The 20,707-nt window shown below is 37.6% G+C and overlaps 2 protein-coding genes across 3 annotated transcripts; one reads left to right on the plus strand and one right to left on the minus strand.

Annotated features, from left to right (window-relative positions):
* Positions 1–601: 601 nt before the first annotated feature.
* On the minus strand, positions 602–1,189 carry LOC122723993. The gene has a single exon (XM_043958139.1). The coding sequence runs from the start codon at positions 1,187–1,189 to the stop codon at positions 602–604; it is 588 nt and encodes a 195-aa protein (XP_043814074.1).
* A 1,687-nt stretch (positions 1,190–2,876) lies between these two features.
* Positions 2,877–19,686, plus strand: LOC110619657 (glycoprotein 3-alpha-L-fucosyltransferase A). Of its 2 annotated transcripts, XM_021763185.2 has the most exons (7): positions 2,878–3,546; positions 5,003–5,163; positions 6,300–6,541; positions 16,499–16,603; positions 16,865–17,021; positions 17,172–17,399; positions 19,238–19,686. In XM_021763185.2, the coding sequence occupies exons 1-7, from the start codon at positions 3,118–3,120 to the stop codon at positions 19,488–19,490; spliced, it is 1,575 nt and encodes a 524-aa protein (XP_021618877.1). In that variant the 5' UTR covers positions 2,878–3,117; the 3' UTR covers positions 19,491–19,686. The 2 variants fall into 2 exon arrangements, with proteins under 2 accessions (XP_021618878.1, XP_021618877.1); XM_021763186.2 differs by lacking the exon at positions 16,499–16,603 and having other exon boundaries at positions 2,877–3,546.
* Positions 19,687–20,707: the final 1,021 nt, after the last annotated feature.

Here is a 20,707-nt window from a genome sequence, read left to right on the forward strand (position 1 = left end):
GATTTATATGGTTCTTAAGATGTTGTCCTAGGGTTTCTTTTCTGTCCATGCATCTTTAAAAGGCTGCCTAAAATGCCCTTGGTCTTTGCTTGCACTTTACCTTGCCGCCCATGCATATGTGTGAAGGAGTTGGCGTGTAGCATGTGTGGCTTGTGCAAGAGTGGGTCTTTTGGTCTTTGCTTGCTGCCCTAGTGTCTTCAAAATGCTGTCCAAGGTGCCCAAGACTTGCCTTCACACCATCCTTGCCGCCCATGCACAAATAAGGAAGGTGGAGCCTTCCTTTGCAATTTGAATTTTGAATGTGCAAGGCATGAGGTAGTAAGCATGTGATCTTTGGATTTAGCTTCCTTAATAAACTAGATTTTGAAATTCAAAATTTGAATATGAATCTTGAAGATTTGAATTTCAAAATACTTTCCTTATTTGGCTCTAATGCCGGAAAATGTTGGGATCAGATTTTGTTACAGTTGCAATATGCTCTTAGGCAACGAATTTATGTGTAAACATAATTCTTCTCTTACTATCCTAACATAAACACTTGTGGCCGGACATTGAAGGCAAATCCTTTAACTATATTAATGATGTACTCATGTATTAGCACTTAGTTTGTGGAAAAACTTGTGGACATCTCAATAGGACATGAGGAAGAATCCCAAAGCAAGTTTGGCGTCCAAGCATCACCTACACTCACAGGCAAACTGAAGGGTAATCCAATGGAACGAACTGTCTCCCACTGATCATCCATATGTGTCGCGTTCGGATTCTTTATCAATGCATTATCACCAGCATTCTCTTGCATTACTTGTGGCAAACAAGTTAATGAAAAACCATTGCAATGTTGATCTTGAGGTCCAGTAAAATCTGTGCTACTCTCATCACTGGCCAGCTTATGGTCACCAAAATCTCCAAGCATTGAGGAGGACATGTTTAACAGCACAGAAGAAGCGTCAACCGTGCATTTTGCTGCATGAGCTAATGTTCCAACAGGTTGAAGGAAAAAATTCTCCGTCAGGTCTCCGTTTGAAATGGGAAGCTGAGAGAGTTTGCTTGCCAATGGGCTGCTATTATTATTTATTGGCTTGCAGGTCGAAAAACCTAAAGCAGACAAATTTGCAACAAAAGAGCGTTGTATCTCATGATTGTTATAGTTCAAATGGATGCCTGAGCTGGTTTCTGTAGTGAGTGGCATGTCTTGTGAACTGAACTGTCAAGAAAGTAAAAACTTGTGAAAATCTTGAAAGATCTGAAGGAAAAGACTCAAGATTGGTGAGGAACGGCGGAGAGCTCACCTTGGCCGACAATGGGGAGAAAACTCGCCCGTTTTCGGCTAAGGGACCTTTTTATAGTGGCTGGCCAGGCCACGTTCGGGGGCCGAACGTGCCTCCGCATGCATGCCATGTTCGGCGGCCGAACTTGAGGTTCGGCGGCTGAACCTAGGCTCCCCTCACTTATGCCTTCGGGGGCCTAAGGCTCACTCGAAATGCATGCATGTTCGGCGGCCGAACTTTGAGTTTCGGCGGCCGAACTTGAGTTTTCCTCTAAGGTTGTTTTCATGCAAAAACTCATTTCCTTTTCATTTAAAATTATGAAAAACATTAAAACATTTTATGAAAAACATGTTTCTACCCTACTAGAGGCTTCCGACGTCCGAGATTCCACCAGACGGTAGGAATTCCGATACCGGAGTCTAGCCGGGTATTACAACAAATAAGTGAAGATCAAGGTGACCGTGATCTTTACTTATATCTGTGTTTCTATATGTGTGTAAGTTTTGAGCAAGTTTTGAACTTGGAGACCCAATGAGCTAAATCTCTCCCAACTCCAAGTTAGATCACCCCTACTCTCGATCTTCAAGAGGTAAGAGTCGATCTCTAGCTTACATTATGTTTTAAACAAGTTTTATGCAAGTTCATGGGGTAGAAAATGCATGAGTAAGCTTATGTTGAGTTTTATGGGTTTTTGATGAGTTTTTGAGCATTGTGGCTTGTAATGTGTGTTTGATGTGTTGTAGTTGGGGTTTAAGATAGTTTGAGACCCCTAGGAGCTTGTATGCATGTTTTGGTTTAAGTTTGGAGGCATTTGTGCATGTTTGAACCAAGTTTCTGCCCTTTGGGAGAAACCAGGTTCGGCAGCCGAAGGGACTTTCGACCGCCGAACCCTCTTGTGGAGGCAGCCTTCGGCTGCCGAATTTCTGCTTAATTTAGTGCTCTTGATATTATTTTGCGGAAAATGGTGAAAAAGGACATTTTGGAGAAAATACCCTTAAAACTGCCTTAAATGGAGCAAAGGAGAGCAAGTCTGCCAAGTTGAAATCAAGTGAAGCTAAATAAGAAAAGTTCTAAATAAGGAAAGTGGCAAAGAAGGAAAGAACATTCAGCCAAAGCAATTTGAAATTCAAATTTCAAATCTCCAAGTAGCCTTTTCCTTATTCAAGAAGCCAAGTCTTAAGTTGCCATAAATAGAAAAAACTATAAAATATAATTTTTTTATTAATATATTTTTATTTATATTAATTTTATTAAAAAATATAAAATATATCTATTTGGTTGAAAAATTCGCTTTGTCAATAAATTCTAAAATAAATATTACAGATTAATTTGAAAAGATTTGTGAGAAAATTTGAAAATAGTGGAGTAAATTTTTCAATGAAATAAAATAAATATAATTTAGAGGCGACAAAATTTTAGATGATAGGGTTGGAAAATAAAAAAAAGAAAAAGAAGAGTGGGTATTCACGAGGGGTGGATACTTATAGTGGGCATTCACCATTTTCCCGAACCAAGTTTAAGAAAAAAAAAAAAAAAGACTTTGAAACAGTAAAAAATACAATTATCTTTCCACTTTTATTTTCCTTCCTCTGTAAAATCATCCAATCAGTGTAAAACAAACTTAGGTCTTAGCGTTTAAGTGATAAACTCCGAAAAACCCAAACCCAAACCCAAATCCAACCCTTTCTTTTGTCTCTCAACCCAAACAGATTGAATCAAGACTCATGTTACAGCTTGACATTTGATTCATGCTTTTCACTTTCTTTCTTTTTGTCTCCCAATTTTATAATTTGTTTTCCTGCTAAAGGGAAGTAATATAACGGCAGTTGGAAAGGAAGAGTTTTGCTTGATGGGCGTTTTGTCAAATTTAAGAGGGTCGAGAACTGCAACAGCTGGAGAAGGATTACCTTTATCTAATGGGTTATCATTCCCGGCATCGTCATCCTCGTCGGTTTTTGTTCCTAAGAAGAAATGGTCAAATTTTTTGCCTGTGTTTGTTGTTCTTGTGGTTATAGCCGAGATTGCCTTTTTGGGTCGCTTTGACATGGCAAAAAATGCAGCTCTAGTTGATTGGGCTGATAGGTTATTTTTTAAGTCATCTTCATTGGGTGATTCAGGTTTCCACAGTGAAGGTATTGAACAGGAATTGGGAGGTCTTCAGAAGAATGAAGGATATTTAGACTCAAATAGTTGTGAGGAGTGGTTAGAGAAAGAGGACGCAGTGGTTTACAAAAGGGATTTTAATAAAGATCCTATCTCGGTTATTAGTGATCAGAAGGTTTGTTTGAATTTAGCTAGTTTTCATGTTGGTTTTAATTCGAATTTTTTTCTTTTTTTTTTTCTTTATATATATCTTTTGTTGTTGTTGTTGGAGAATCAGCCGAGGATCAAAGGTTTAAACATGCATAAGTCTGTTGCGGTGGAGAGCAGGGAGGTTGAGTAAAGCAAGTTAATGAAAGGGAAACCTTTCTCTCGCAACCTTATCTTGCTTCATTAAGTTTCCTCCAAAACAGTAGCATTACGTTAAAACCCATATTGAACAGCCTAGCACCAGCTGTTGATCTTGCTAATGGTTCACTTGGTGTCATTTGCACTGGTGTCACTTGCACTTTGTTAGGTGTGGTAGATTAAAGCCATATAATTTAAAGACCTTTTCTTTACTACTTCCACTTCCAGGACCCTGCTCAAGTAGGACTAATACGAGCTAGGTAATTCTGTTTCAACATTTAAATTAGTTGTTTATGATGTTGGAATTAGAAGAGAAGAATACATGTAGGTCATTGTAATTAGTCTTAAGGTTAGATTTATGCCATGGGTTAGTGTATGGAGAAACTTGATATTCTGTTAGCTGTGAGCTACCTATCATGCTAAAATTGACAGGATGCACGCATAAGCCATTCTAATTTTTTGGCAGAGAACATCTTGAATTGCTAGTTCACATACTAGCCATGTAACATTTTATTTTGTATCCCTATAATTTTAGCACTGACCCTTTTTAGCTGAAAGATCTAGTGTCGACAGTAAATTTTTAAATAATGGTTATCTGACCATTGATTTTTTATCTGGAGAAAGTAATGGAACAAGTTTGCATTGAGCTTGTTAATGGATGGTTCGTCTTTCAACACTTTGTTTTATTTCATAGTTGCTTGCTGTACTTGAAAAGAAGGCTTTGGAGTATGAATGAACCGCAGTATTTACAATATTTTTATGCGTCCTGAGTTTTAGTTAAGACATCATTAGCTTATCATCTAATGCAGAAAAGGCCGCATTCTCTTCTAATTAGTTTTACTTGGGAAAAGACATCATTAGCTTATCATCTAATGCAGAAAAGGCCGCTTTCTCTTCTAATTAGTTTTACTTGGGAACATGTTTTCCATTTATGAGAGTACACCATGACCGGACAAGGGGTCTGTTTAAATTTAAACATTAGACATTAGTTTCCCATAGACAATCAAAATGCTTTATGATGGTAGAAGTATATAAAAGATTGAAAATTCTATGTTCATGTGTATATAATACAGAACTAATTTTGTACTTGTTCATAGAATTTGTACTTTCAAGAAAAGATTTCAGAAGATAAGGAAGTGAAATTTTTCTTGCTGGATCCTAATGCTTTCCCCAGTTTTGATGATTTGTCCAGCAAGATGTTTCAAAAGAGTTCAAAACTTTTTGTTATCTGCTCTTTTTTTTTTTTTTTGTTTCTTCATCCATAATATATGTACAATTCCATGTAGGAGTCAAAGACTTGTTCTGTGGGATGCCAGTTTGGATTGGACTCCAATAGAGCTCCTGATGCGATATTTGGTTCAACTGGCCATGGAGAAACACCTTGTGTGCACAGATCAATGGAATCAGCTCAGAACTATGAGGAGAACAATATTGCAGTGGCACGACGGTGGGTAAGCACAAGCTAAAATAAATGACTTCATTGTATTCTGAGAAAAATTATTTGTTATTTGGCAATGAGAATTCAAGCAGACTTCAAAATATCTTTTACAATTGTGTTTGAAGTTTGTAAATTCTCATTTTCTTCCTGGTGATTGATGCGTGGAGGTTAATCACATATGTTCAAGCTTTATCTTACTTAGGTGCAAAGCCCTGTATTTCAATTTTTTTTCCTTTTTAAAGTTGGTGTTTGTAGCATAAAAGAAGAATTTAGATGATGCTACACAAATTCAAGGTTATGCTTTTAAAAAAGTTACTATCGAGAGTTTCATGTATTGTTTATATATATTGTTAGGAGTGTGAAAAAAGATTGGTGCTGAGATATCTGCACTGTCTACTGTGCTAATTTTAGAGCCAGGATCTAATAAATTAAATTGCATTGGAGCACAAGGTAACTTATGTAGATGATTCTACACAAATATTAAGCTGATACTTTTAATAAAACTACTACAGAGAGTTTCATGTTAATGTATATTGCTAGGAGTGTCAAGAAAGATGGGTGCTGTGATATCTGCACTATCCACACTATTAATTTTAGAGTTAGGATCTAATAAATTAAATTGGGTTCAAGAGTTTGAATTAGAGGTAATGAGAGAGAGGGTAAAGAGCAGCAATTGATGGTTGTATTGTAGCCATGAACAGTAGCCTGATTTGTTGTGGCAGGCAACTTTGGAAGGAAGAATAAAAGAATAGAAAGAGAGGGGAGAGAGAGAGAGGATGAGCACCTAATGTGTTGAATTGAATACTTTTAATATTATTAGGGTTTAATTAAAAGGGTTTTATTGGCATTGCTTTAGGGTTGTGACATTGAACGAGAACTTGGGATGCATAAAGAATTAATAATATGCAAACTACGTTTCTCCACTAGAAGTTACCTTCTGGAATACTTATTCTCTAGTGCAATATTCATTTGCATGTTCATGTAGAGCTTGTGAAAAATTCAAATGACTTGCTTCTTAATTGATTTTCTTGTCACTTTTTATGAAATATTCACATAGCTAACATCCTTTTTTGGATGAAATTGGTACTTCATTTTTCTTTTAAATTAGGAGGAAAGCTGATGGTCTGATTTTTTTGTGAATTTAGGATTGGTTTCAATATTGTAATGACAACTAGCCTTTCATCAGATGTTCCAGTTGGATATTTTTCCTGGACAGAGTATGATATCATGGCACCAATGCAGCCAAAGACTGAAAAAGCACTTGCAGCTGCTTTCATTTCCAACTGTCGTGCACGTAACTTTCGATTGGAAGCTCTCAAAGAACTTGAAAAGGCAAAAATCGGAATAGATTCTTATGGTGATTGCCATCAGAACCGTGATGGAAACGGTAAGCATGCTTTCCGCTTGTGTATGGTCATTTTATGTTTGGCGTAATGCATGTCTTCAACTGTTTGTTCTTTAGATTTCAATCTTAAACATAATTTCCCCTATGTTATAAGTTATAGGAAGTAAATATGTTAATATAGGAAGTAAATATTGATAGATGGGTCAGTTGCTTTATCTTAGGAATCGTATAATTATAAGCTTGATTTTCCTTCTTGTTTAGATACTGTCTCTCATGTATAAATAGGTTGTAATCTCTATTGTGAAATACAACAAATATTATCCTTCTACATGGTATCAGAGTCTCACACATAGAGATTTAAATTTTGGAGACTTAGGACTTTGTTCATTTGGGTTACATTTGGACACTCAGGGCTATGTTCATTTGGATTACCAATAAAGGGTAACATTTGGAGACTTAGGGATCTCTTCATTTGGGTTACTCATAAAGGGTAACATTTGGAGATTTAGGGCTCTGTTCACCGGGTACTGTTCACGAGTATTGTTCATCGGGTACTGTTCACGAGTACTGTTCTTCTGATCTTTTGTTTATTTTAATTGTTTTGGGTTGGTTGTCCTTATGGCTGAAGTTAAAACCACCAGATACATTTCCAAAAGAGCATTAATCTGTTTTGTTTGGCTGTCGATTTGTGGATGAAAGCTGGTGGAGAAATTCAAATCAGTACCCATCAACCTAAATAGCTCAGCCCAGAACCTGCCTGTGAAGCGGACATCTCTGTCACTCACAATGGACCATAGAATCCCCCAATATTTCACATGTCTAATGAAAAAGTCTGGCTGCATCTTTAGCATTGAGGGCTGTAGGTGTTGGAATGAAGACCCCATACTTACTGAATCGGTCCACCACAACCATGACGCCACATCCATCAACCTTCAGCAAACCAACTATGAAATCCACAGAAATGCTCTCCCAAGGTCTGTCGGGAATGGGCAGTGGCTCCAACAATCCAGCGGGCCTTCTGTGCTCAATCTTATCCTGCTGGCAAACAAGACAAGTTCGCACATATTGCTCCACATCGTCTTTCATTCTCGGCCAATAGTAAGCCCGTTCAACTAAGGCTAATGTGTGGTTGACCCCTGGATGGCCAACCCAAAGCAAATCATGGCATTCCCAAATGATCTACTTCCTCAAACTCCCCTACTGTGGCACGAATAGGCACCCTGTCTTGGTGCGCACCAAGTCCCCATCAGCACTGAATCTCTGTAATTGGCCATCCCTTGCAAGCTTTAACAAGTCCCTAGCTTGCGGATCATGCTCCATCCCTTGTCGAATACGATCCTCCACGGGGAAATTAGGTTGGCTAGCGGCTGCTAAATCTGCTTCATGGCTCAATGCATCTGCACCACGAAATCATTCAAATATACTACCACAAATTTATCAAGAAAGGGCTGAAATATTTTATTCATCAAAGTGTGCAGAATGTGGCTGGTGCATTTGTGAGACCAAATGGCATAATAAGGAATTCAAATGACCCATACCTCGTTATACATGCAATCTTTGGCTCATCCCCTTGGCATTCCTCACTTGGTAATATCCCAACATCAAATCCAGCTTTGAAAACCATCTAGCTTCGCCCAACTGGTCAAATAGATCAGCTATTAGGGGAATGGGGTATTTATTTTTCACAGTCACCTTATTGAGAGCTCAATAGTCAATGCACATTCTGAGCGAATCGTCTTTCTTTTTCTTGAATAGAACAAGTGCACCATATGGAACTTTGGACGGTTTGATAAAACCAACTTCAAGTAGCTCCTTGAGTTGCCTCTTCAACTCATCCAGCTCAGAAGGGGCCATCCTATAGGGGACTCCGTGAGGTGGCTTTGCATTAGGCTCCAATCAATCTTGTGATCCACCTCTCTCATTGTGGGAAGCTTATTCGGCAGCTCGGATGGCATCACGTCCTTGAACTCATCAAGTACATTAATAACAGAATCAGGTATGGCTTCGGCTTGGACATCCCCTTCCTCCTTTACTGCCACCAAGTAAGTGGGCTCATATCTCTTCACGCCTTTAATAAGTTGCATGGCAGACAGTGTGGCACCATGGCTAGGTGCAATCCTTGACAAAGGAACAGAACAAGAAATCTCATTCTCCAAAATACATATAGAGTTGGCTAAAGGAATAGGGATAGCTTTAACTTTATCCATAAATTCCATGCCAATAACAATATTATAATCATCCATGGGCACAATTGAAAAGTTAAGGATTCCATGCCACTCACCTATTTGAACGCGGACATCCTTTGCAACGCCATACATCATGTAGGGCTTGGAATTGGCTGCCTTCAACCACCCAAGAGTCTTCTCATATTGGATCCCCAAGGAAATTATTAACTTCAGAAAATTATTAATTGCACTCGTATCAAAGAGAGCTTTTACATCATGCCTGCCAAGCTTCATTTGCACGAACAATTGACCCTTCTTTACTTCCTTAGGCGACTCTTGTTTAGCAGCGTCCAAGAACAGGGAACCCATGGTAGCTTGTTTTTGCTGGCCTCCTACTTTCTCCTCAAGAAGGGCTAAAAGTTTATTCTTCTTAGGGCATTCCCTAGCCCTATGTGGCCCCTCATAAAGGAAGCACTTTATAGAAGGTTTTACCCGTTCTTCTCGGTCTTCTTGAACCTCTTGAATTTGAAGTTCCCCTCTTTGCTTTTATGATGCTTTTGCCCATCATGTTCTTTATGACCACTGTGGCTTTCATGCTTGCCTTTGTGCTGCTTCTGCTTGCCTTTCTCCATCTTCTTGAATTCAACAAGAGATTCAACAATTGAAATAGCAGTGGCCAGATCTAGGGCACCACGCCTTTGAATCTCCATTCTCACCCAATTCTGCAGGCCATCCATAAAAGCAAACAATGCCTCATTATCAGGATAATCGGGGATTTCAAGAATTACCTCAAAAATTCCTTCAGATAGTCCTGGATGCTTTCCTTTTGAGTAAGCCTTCTCAACTTAGCTCGGGCTTCGTGAGCAGCATTGTCGGTGTTGACTTATTTGCTAATCCTAATTGATTCTAGGGATTTGATTTGATTAGGATCCTTAATTATCTCTGTAATTATTATTTGATTATTTGCTTCCTATTTAGATATGATTCTTTGTGTATAAATAGCCATGTAGACATATTGTATAAATAAAGAGAGTGAAATACAAGAATACTCAATATTCTTCCAAAAATCTTCATGGTATCAGAGCCTTTTTCCTGATTTTTTGGGTTCAAATTCAATTTTTCCTCTTCAGGGTTTCAAAACCCTAAATTTACTTTTTTGGTACTAACCCATTTAGGAGCCCTTCACTCTCTCACCGCCGGCACCAGAAGAACCGCCGGACTGCCGCCGGCCGATCGACCAGCCCCGACGCCGGAAAAGCTTGCGCGTGAGGCTCACGCGCCACCTCTTCCCGGCGCGTGACCCGGCGCTTCCCGGCGCGTGACCCATCATCTGCCACTGCTTTGCTGCTCCGATCACTCTGGCGACGATTCCGATCATCTTTCCGGCCTTCCCGTGCTGCTACCCGGTCCTTTTGGTGAATCGATTGGGCTCTCTTGTGTGTACACCCTTGAATACCTCCTATTCTGTCACCGTTTATAAACCTTTACCATGACAGAAGGTAAAAGGGTGTCAATGGCAGAAGGTAAAAGGGTGTCGATAGCAGAAGGTACAAGAATCTCGATTCCTAACTCTGATTCCTCATTCTTTAGTGCCACATCTGACGTTGTAAAGTCAGGTAATACTTCATCTCTCCATAATATTCCATGGATTATCGATTCTGGTGCGAATAGACACATGACAGGTTCGTCTAAAGGCCTTCTCAATTATTTTCCTTCCCTAACCAAAGATAGTGTCAAAATTGCTGATGGCTCTTTTACTCCCATATCCGGAACAGGTTCTGTTATTTGCACATCCAATATTAAATTATCATCTGTCCTCCATGTTCCCCACTTTCCTGTCAACCTTTTATCTGTTAGTGCTATCACCAATGCCCTTAATTGTAAAATTGAATTCTTTCCTGATCATTGTGTTATTCAGGATCTTCACACAGGAAAGAGGATTGGCAATGGTAGACTGCATGATGGCTTATATATGTTGGAGGGTGATCCAGGTTCTTCGATATCTCAAGCCTGTTTTGGAGAAAATAAAGATGTCAATCAGGAAATAATACAGTGGCACAGACGGTTAGGACATCCATCATTCTTTGCCTTAGAAAAACTTTATCCTAATTTGTTTGCTAGAACTCAGTTTGATTCTCTATTTTGTGATGCTTGTGAGTATGCTAAACACACTAGAACATCCTATCCTTTGAGTCATAATAAAAGTCAAATTCCTTTTGCGACTATTCATTCTGATGTTTGGGGGCCTACTCAAACTGTCTCATTGTCTGGTAATCGATGGTTTGTCACCTTTATTGATTGTTGTACTCGAATGACTTGGGTCTATTTGATTAAAGCTAAAAGTGATGTCTTTTCTTGTTTTCAATCCTTTCATAAGATGGTTTGTACTCAATTTAATACTAAGGTGAAAATTTTGAGAACTGACAATGGAAGAGAATACATGGATAGTAGCTTTTCTGCTTATTTGGAGAATAATGGGATAATACACCAGACTAGTTGTCCTTATACTAGTGCTCAAAATGGCGTTGCTGAGAGGAAAAATAGGCATCTATTGGAGGTAGCTCGATCTCTTATGTTCACCATGAATCTACCCAAAGCATATTGGGGAGATGCAATTCTTGCATCTGCTTATCTTATCAATAGAATGCCTCTCAAGAACCTTGACTTTATGAGTCCTTTGGCGGTTTTACAAGGGAAGAATTCATATGTTGTTCCACCAAAAGTATTTGGGTGTGTTTGCTTTGTCCATACTAGGACGGCAGGAAAACTGGATCCCAAGGCCCTTAAATGTGTGTTTGTTGGATATTCTCCAACACAGAAAGGATACAAGTGTTATCATCCTCCCTCTAGGAAATACTTCGTTAGTATGGATGTTATCTTCCGAGAAACTGAACCCTACTTCAGTACCAACCCCTCACCTCTTCAGGGGGAGAATAATGAGCAAGAAGAGGTGATCCCGAATTCTGTGATTTTGAGTGATATGGTTCAACCAGAAAGTTTGAGTTCTAGTAGACAGGGGGAGATGTCCAATCAGGGAGAGAGAACTGGTCGTTTGGACAAGCCAGATTTGAGAAGGTATTCAAGGAGAGACAAGGCAGAAGAAGCCATTATGCAGTCTACTCAGAGTCAAGAATCTTCTCCTGGTGAGTTACCTAGTCATGAATCTTCTTCTGGTGAGTTACCCACAACTCTTTCTTCTGGTGAGTTACCCACAACTCTTGAATGTTTCAATGACTTAGATAAACCTATTGCACAAAGAAAAGGGGTCAGATCTTGCACTAAACACCCTATTTCTAACTTTGTTTCTTATGAATCTTTATCACCTTCCTATAGAGCCTTTGCCTTGTCTATTTCCTCTGTGTCTATTCCACAGGATTGGAAGAAAGCTCTTGCAGATCCTAAATGGAAGAAAGCAATGATTGAAGAGATGAAAGCATTGGCTAAAAATGAAACTTGGGAGCTTGTCACTCTTCCACCTGAGAAGAAACTCGTTGGCTGTAAATGGGTATTCACAGTGAAACATAAAGCTGATGGCACAATTGAACGATTTAAGGCCAGATTGGTTGCTAAAGGTTTCACCCAAACCTATGGAGTGGATTATCAAGAGACATTTGCCCCAGTTGCAAAAATAAATTCAATCAGAGTTCTGTTATCTTGCGCGGCCAACTTGGACTGGGACTTGCAACAGTTTGATGTGAAGAATGCTTTCCTCCATGGAGATTTAGAGGAAGAAGTATTCATGGAAATTCCTCCTGGGTTCGCTGATGAGAAGACACAAGGAAAGGTGTGCAAGTTAAAAAAGGCTTTGTATGGGCTAAAACAATCTCCCAGAGCTTGGTTTGACAGGTTTAGCAGAGCCATGATGTCCTTCGGTTACCAACAAAGCAATGCTGATCACACTCTGTTTATCAAACATCATAAGGGTAAGATCACCCTTCTTATTGTGTATGTTGATGATATAGTGGTGACAGGTGATGACAAAGAGGAAATGGCTCAACTAAAGAGGTTGTTAGCTCAGGAATTTGAAATCAAAGATCTGGGAAAACTGCAATATTTTCTAGGTATCGAGGTGGCCAGATCAGAAAAAGGAATTTTCATCTCTCAAAGAAAGTACATTCTGGATCTTTTGAAAGAAACTGGTATGATGGGGTGTAAGCCAGCAGAATCTCCCATTGAAAGTAACCACAAGCTGAAAGCAGGAACTGGTGAGTCCGTGGATATTGGAAGATATCAGAGATTGGTAGGAAGGTTGATTTATCTCTCACACACTCGACCGGATATAGCCTATGCTGTTAGCTTAGTCAGCCAATTCATGCATGACCCTCGCGAGACTCATATGCAAGCTGTACTTCGCATCTTGAGATACCTAAAGTCTGCGCCAGGGAAAGGGCTTCTTTATTCCAAACATGGTCATCTCCGAATTGAAAGTTTTACAGATGCAGATTGGGCAGGATCTCTCGATGACAGGAGATCCACATCTGGCTACTGCACAGTTGTGGGGGGAAACCTTGTCACTTGGAGGAGCAAAAAACAAAGTGTTGTTGCTCGGTCAAGTGCGGAAGCAGAATACAGAGCAATGGCCCAAGGAGTGTGTGAACTCTTATGGTTGCAGAAGTTATTGGAAGAGTTGAGATTGTCCGAGAGAGACAAGATAACCTTGTATTGTGACAATAAAGCTGCTATAAGTATAGCACAAAACCCAGTCCAACATGACCGAACGAAGCACATTGAAATTGATCGGCACTTCATTAAAGAAAAATTAACAGACGGTGTCTTGAGCCTAGTTCATGTGACTTCTACTGAGCAACTTGCGGATGTGTTTACTAAAGGGCTTAACAACAAGATCTATCATAATCTGATTTGCAAGTTGGGCATGTGTGACATCTTTGCACCAACTTGAGGGGGAGTGTTGACTTATTTGCTAATCCTAATTGATTCTAGGGATTTGATTTGATTAGGATCCTTAATTATCTCTGTAATTATTATTTGATTATTTGCTTCCTATTTAGATATGATTCTTTGTGTATAAATAGCCATGTAGACATATTGTATAAATAAAGAGAGTGAAATACAAGAATACTCAATATTCTTCCAAAAATCTTCAGTCGGGGTAGAATTGTTTCTTCAATTCTCCCTTGAATTCTTTCCAAGTAGCAATGGTACATGTCCCCTTTTGAATATCAGAATGTCTCCTTCGCCACCAAACCATTGCGTGTCCGCCAAATACAAGGAAGCATGGTCTATCTTTAGGGCATTATCTATAATTCCAAGTGCCCTAAAGTACTGCTGTAGACTCCAAATAAAATTCTCTATATCTTTGGCATTTCTGGAGCCTTTATATGAACTTGTCTTAGGCACATCAATTTTGGTAGCTATATTATTAAGAGGGGAAGGGCTAGCTACATTATCTTGCACCACATCAAGCTTTAATACCGCCACTTCATTTGTGACTTCTCCCAACTTTGCAAGCACACGATCTAGGTCCTCTCGAAGGGCTTTGTTTCTTCACACATGTTGGTTACTTCTCCAGCCAAAGAGTGGCGAGTGGACTCTTCACTAGCCAATTTGTCGATGGCAGCATTGAGGGCGCCTTGAATTTCTCTCGGAACTTATCAATCTTCCCATCGAGTCCCTCCAAGTGAATTTCCAGCTCCTCAAACTTCTCCTCATCGTCTACCATTTTCAGCTCCATCTTGGCTAAATGAGTCTCCACATCCCCCCAGCTCACTCCTTAAGTTGCTAGGCTCACGGGACTTGCCTCGTCCTTTCTTATGCCCACCACCTTGCTCCTCGCTTGGAGCATTGAAGCTGCCAGCAGTCACCATTAAAACTTCACTTGGCTTTGACATGTTGGAAGTTCGGCCAGAAAAAACCTTCCTTGCCTACTGCCGCGTGCCCAGAATCAAGTAGCTTGCTCACCAATAGAACCTCACTTGGTTGTGCTACTGTAGCCCAATAGAAACTCAACAGAAGTTGGCTCTAATGCCAACTGTCATGAAACTTGCCAACTCAAACCCAATTCCATGCGGCCTTAGCTCCCAACAGAACTAAGTTAGCCTCCCACAAACGTAAGGGCCGAAAATAGTGGCAATCAAACTAGAGAAACAAGAAGATGAGAGTAGAGAACAGTAGCACAATGAAAAGGAAATGGTTGGGAAGACAAGTGTGCAAGTGGAGAAATTCACCAAGTAAAACAGCTTTTACAATGAGTGTTTACAGACCTCAACGCGCTCTTTACAAGCTTTCTAAATGTGCTCAAATCTGTATAAGGGTCCCTATTTATAGCTGCTACCTCTCCTAAAAGTGTGGTTGGAAATAAAGCTTCCAAGAGAAGTCACGAATAAAATAATTTCATGTTAGCAGAATTTGCCATGTGTCCTGGAGAAGCTTCCTTACCAAGCTTGTTTCCCTCCCATCTCCTAAAAGTGTGGCTGGAAATAAAGCTTCCAAGAGAAGTCACGAATAAAATAATTTCATGTTAGCAGAATTTGCCATGTGTCGTGGAGAAGCTTCCTTACCAAGCTTGTTTCCCTCCCATGTGGAGATGATTCTGGACACATGCTCTGGCTTGATGCTCCTTGGTTCCAAACAGCCACCATTAGCTTGAAATTGGCCCAGACTTGCTCAAAGCAAGCTGCCAGACACAGCCCAATTGTCCTAGCTTGTCTCTGCCCAAATTAGTTCTATGCAATTTGCTTGGTGCGCTTGGGCCTGGCATGCTCCCAGTTGGCTTACGGATCAGCCTAGGCAAACCTCGTTTTGCAACTGCTCTCGCCAGTAGCTCCTGCGCCCAGCTCCCACGACTCCAGTGCCCTAGTTCACCTCCATAGGCCTACCAGCTTCCTGCTGGTGCCTAGATTGTGCTGCGAACAGCTTGCCCATATGCCAATCAGACACGACAGCCCTGAATTGCCCAGGAACCAGCCCAACCTGCCTTGCTAGCACCACAATCAGCCTTCTGCCCCAATCACTCCACATGGAATGTGCCCATCACCTGCGAGGAAAATTTTGGATTTTAAGGAGAAAATTGGAGAGGTGTTACAAAGGACGCTGGCTTTTTGGCCGAATCTCATTAAATTCTTGTGTTTTTCTTTCTTTTCTCCTCTTTCGTGTGATTGTATGCAAGTTTTTTGCCTTGTGTTGTAACAGTTGTTGATGTTATTGATTATTGATTTTTTGATTTGGACATGTTTAAGTTTCACATTATTGTTCTTGATATTACTGGTTATTAATTTTCTTATTTTGATTTTGATTTGGTCTTTGTTGATGTTTTTGATTTTTTAATTCTTAGATCTGTGTTTGTTTTGGTTTTATGTGCTTCGTGTTCATAGATCTACTTTGTTCTTGATTTTTTGAATTTGCTTTTTGTGAAAACTATAAATAGCTTGTAATATTGAAAATAAATTAGATAAAAATAATATTTTATTATTAAAAAAAGATATTTTCCTGTGGTAGGACTTGTTAGCACTTAATTAGAAAGCATAGGGGTTAATTTAAACAAAAAGTTTAAAATTGTTTTATTTGAACTTGGACCAAAAGTTTAAGGGGCTATTTGAACTTTTTCCCAAGAAATTTTCTTGCATGAGGATTAAAGAAAGAGGTGATGCTGAAAGTCTTTCCACAATGAAATAAGTAGTGATTTGGAATTTCTATTCTTTTGTGGAAAATAAAATCTGCCACGTGACTGCCAAAATGCTATTAATTGATTCTTTCATCTTGTGTCATAACACCATATACCAACAGTAAATTTATATATTTGGTTAGCTGGAATTACACATGATAGCTTCTGCTTCGTTAACCTCTTTTTTTTTTTTTTCCATTTTTTTTTGAGCAGTGGACAAAGTAGAGACTTTGAAACACTATAAATTTAGCTTTGCTTTTGAGAATTCAAATGAGGAGGATTATGTCACCGAAAAATTCTTCCAGTCTCTTGTTGCTGGTACGAGAACTATCTCCTCTTCCTCTCTTTGCCGCGTACCTTAGCTAATTGTGGAAATGACACTTTGATTGAGGAATTCTGCATGCTATTGTTTCTTATTTTAATAAGATTTGCCTAAAATTGTTGGTATCTTCTCGTAACTCAAGCTTATAAATAATGTATTGGGATAGATGTAAAAGTAAAGGGTTATGAGATGCTTGAATAAAATTGGAAACACTTAAAACGCTTAGAGATAATTGAAATTTCAATAAATTTTTCTAGGAACTATCCCTGTGGTTGTTGGTGCTCCAAATATTCAAGATTTTGCTCCTGCTCCTGGGTCAGTTTTACTTATTAAGGAGCTAGAAGATGTTGAGTCAATTGCAAAAACTATGAAGTACCTTGCAGAAAATCCTGATGCATACAATCATTCATTGAGGTATGATACTATCAGATCTAGTAACATGATGGTTTGATACTTTTTAGTTGATTTTGATTCCTGTTGCTATAATTGTTTCTTGTATATGTGCTGTGGACATATCATTTCGTTATTTTCCAATGGTTTTCTTATGAACTGTTCATTTGTTAGGTGGAAGTATGAGGGCCCATCTGATTCTTTCAAGGCCCTAGTTGATATGGCAGCTGTACACTCATCATGCCGCCTTTGCATTCACTTGGCAACTATGATTCGACAGAAAGAGGAACGTAGCCCTGGGTTTAAGAAACGTCCCTGCAGGTGCACTAGAGGCTCAGAGACTCTCTATCATTTATATGTAAGAGAAAGAGGAAGGTTTGAGATGGTCTCCATATTCTTGAGGTAAAATCATCCGTTTCATAAGTTCCATGATGAATAATTTTTGGATTTGAATGCATGAAGACATAGTTATTGATGGCTCACACGATTAAGGCACCAGTAGATCTTGGACTTGGAGTAGAAACAACTAGCAAGTGTGCACATATGATATGAGATGCCAAAGAAATAAAATAAGCCAACTACTTGTACCAATAATATAAATCATTGAAGACATCTAGCAACACTGTTTTGAAAGGAAATAAAAATATGCACATAATTTGCGTAAAACTTATCCCCTAGAGGAGCATGGCATACTTAACAATTTAAGATGAAAATAAGTCGGCCATTAAAAATGGAACTTAACAAGGTGGAATTAACTATCTTTAATGATAGAAAAAGCCATTTTGGGAAGAAAAAGAAAAGCAAGAAAAGTGTTAGAAGAAGGGGGAGGGGCGTTTATAATCATCTAGAAAAGAGATGGATTTGAGAGCCAGCTAATTTTCCCCCCAATAATTACGTAGGTGAAATTGAGCATTAATCTTTTCAGAGCCATTCAGAAAAAGAAAAGTTGGGCAGTTTGAGTAAGTGAAAGAGTAGACATTATGGTTGAGAAAAGATTAAAAGGATAGATAAAGGTAAACATGATGTGAAAAGGATATAAAAAGGGAGAAATTAAAATAAAAGGATCCCAACTCCAAGGGTATGGAAGAAAAGAAAAGGAAATTGGAATGAAGAATAGAGAAGATGCCCCGATAGAAAAAGATAACATACCAGGCTATGTAATGCGGAAAAACCCAACTGCTATATTTTTGTCCCTTTGTCAAGAAGATTGTCTATGACCAATCTAAAGCAACACTGATTCCTAGCTTTAATTATTTTAGGCTTTGTTTGTTTTCGAAACATATTAGCTAGAAAACATTTTCCCTACTTTTTGATGTTTGAGATACTCAAAAAATTAGTCAATGAAAAATAATTTTTTGGTCAAAGGAAAAAAATTAGAACAATTGGAAGGAAAATAATTTCCTCTTTTCTAAAAAAGGAAGTTACATTTTGGATTTTGAAAATTTTATTAATATCACTATACTCTCTATATAAATTTATAAACATAATTTTTTTAAACATTGTAACCAAATAATGGAAAGAAATCACTTTTTGGAAAATATTAAAATTTTTTTTTTTCAAATAAACGAATGTAATAAATTATTTTCTTTTTTGCTATAAGAAATTTTCCAAGAAAATATATATATATTTTAAATTATTTATTGTAATATTAAAAAATAACAAAAATTAATAAATTTATTAGTAATGGTGTTAATAAAACTTTCAAAATCTGGAAAATGACTTTGTTTTTTAAAAAGAGGAAGTCATTTTTCAAAATGATTTAATTTTCCTTTTTATTGGGAAAATATTTTCTAGTAACAAATTTTCTAAAGCATCCCAAATGTTGGAAATTACAAACAACTATTTTTTTGGAAAGATTTTTCATAAAGCAAACGGAGGCTTAAATATGATTTAGTGTTCATGAGATCATGGTAAAGATCACTTGCGAGGTTGGATCAAAAGTGGATATTTGGACAAACATTTACTTGTCTATATGTATATAACAGAAAAGCAGATCCACACTATTGATAAATAATGTTGAAAGAAAAAAAGAAACTAGTGAATTCAGTATTGCATCTGCCCAGTAGAGGAAAATCTTTCATGATTTTACATTGCTAATTTACCTTTCTGCTATTTCAGTGTCCAATTGCAAAGATGATTTGAAATAATGTGATTCATAATTTCATGCGTCTAGGGTGACGATATCCTAAAGTTTTGTGTTTCTGTTTTATAGAAACGTTAATAAGATTATGGTGTTATAGGTCTGGGAATTTAACCCTAAACGCGCTGGAGTCTGAAGTGTTGAAGAAGTTCAATTCTATGAAACACATACCAGTTTGGAAGGAGGAAAGACCAGAAAGCTTAAGAGGAGGTGATTATAAAGTCTACAGAATATACCCAGTAGGCATGACACAGAGGCAGGCTTTATATACATTCAGATTCAATGGGGATGCTGATTTCCAGAATCATTTGGAAATCAACCCTTGTGCCAAGTTTGAAGTGATATTTGTCTAGGATAACCAGCATTCGTCACCAGCTTCTGCTGCAACTGTATATATCTGTTTGAGAGGTCAAGATCGGGGTGGGATTGATTTATTTGAGTTCGAGAATAGTGGCTTTTATTTTTGGCCTTAGATAAAAAGTGAATCATTGATAAAAAGTCGTTTGTTTATTTATTTATTTATACAATTAGCTTTTATTGATGCTTAAATTTGAAACTTTGCAGTTTTAGATGCAAATGGTGAAACCCAGCGACCAGCAAGTCTTAAGGCTTTACGAATTGCGTTATTCTTTTAAAACCTGTGGCTTTGGCTGTCGGCTAATTTATTTGGTCAAAAAAGGCTCAACTCCCCTTCCTAGGATAGGATCATGCCTCAAAAACTTCACCAACATTTTCATTTTATCTTTTAAAATTTTAAATTTCTCAGCTAGTTATTTTTATTTTTATTTTTTTTATATTAACAAATATCAAGTCCTCATTTACTTTAGAAAGGGATGAAATGAAATATAACTGACATTTTTATATTCTAAAAATATATCAAATTTAAGTAATTTTTTATATTCTATAAATATTAAAATTTAACTTTTTATTTACGGATTTTTTTTTTGTCGAAAAGAAAGGCTTCAAGCCCACGTTACAGCAAATCAATAAAACATCTAAAAGTCCAAAAAAAAAAAACTACTGCCATAAACTAAACTTCTGACCAAGAAACAATAAGTTGAAAAACATATAAAAATTTACAATGTTGCAAACACTTTAACAATTTAACATAAATTATTAACTCATCCACTAAGATTTTTGATAATAATACATTTTCCATAAAATAATAAATAAAAATACTACTAAATTATTCCATTTTTCTAGAAAATAATAAATAAAAAAACTACTTCACAGAAAAATAATCTTCTCGAATAAATAAAATCATACATAATATTTCTAATAAATCTTAGAAAAATATTAATTAAAGAAAATACCAAGGGGATACAATTATATAACAATCCAAATAAAAACCATTTTCAGTTAAAATTAATTTCTTAAAAAAATTAATATATTACGAACAAACTCAATGATTTAACATATATTTTCAGTTTTTTCAATGACGATTTGTAAAAGGCTAATGATTTATGTGAAGTAGTAAATTAAAAAAAATAATTACAAATTAGTTAAATATTTAAATACAGATTACTTATATACGTGGGCGATGATTTATTTGGTGATTTGAGGATCAAGT

Source organism: Manihot esculenta, chromosome 7, assembly GCF_001659605.2.
Source record: "Manihot esculenta cultivar AM560-2 chromosome 7, M.esculenta_v8, whole genome shotgun sequence".
NCBI lineage: Eukaryota > Viridiplantae > Streptophyta > Magnoliopsida > Malpighiales > Euphorbiaceae > Manihot > Manihot esculenta.

Excerpts from the sequence above, each read along its gene's own strand:
- LOC122723993 (XM_043958139.1), bottom strand. The coding sequence starts at position 1,189 with ATGCCACTCACTACAGAAACCAGCTCAGGCATCCATTTGAACTATAAC.
- LOC110619657 (XM_021763185.2), top strand. The coding sequence starts at position 3,118 with ATGGGCGTTTTGTCAAATTTAAGAGGGTCGAGAACTGCAACAGCTGGA. Across the intron at positions 5,164-6,299 it reads AATATTGCAGTGGCACGACG|GATTGGTTTCAATATTGTAA; the intron begins GTGGGTAAGCAC and ends TTGTGAATTTAG. Across the intron at positions 17,400-19,237 it reads ATGGTCTCCATATTCTTGAG|GTCTGGGAATTTAACCCTAA; the intron begins GTAAAATCATCC and ends ATGGTGTTATAG.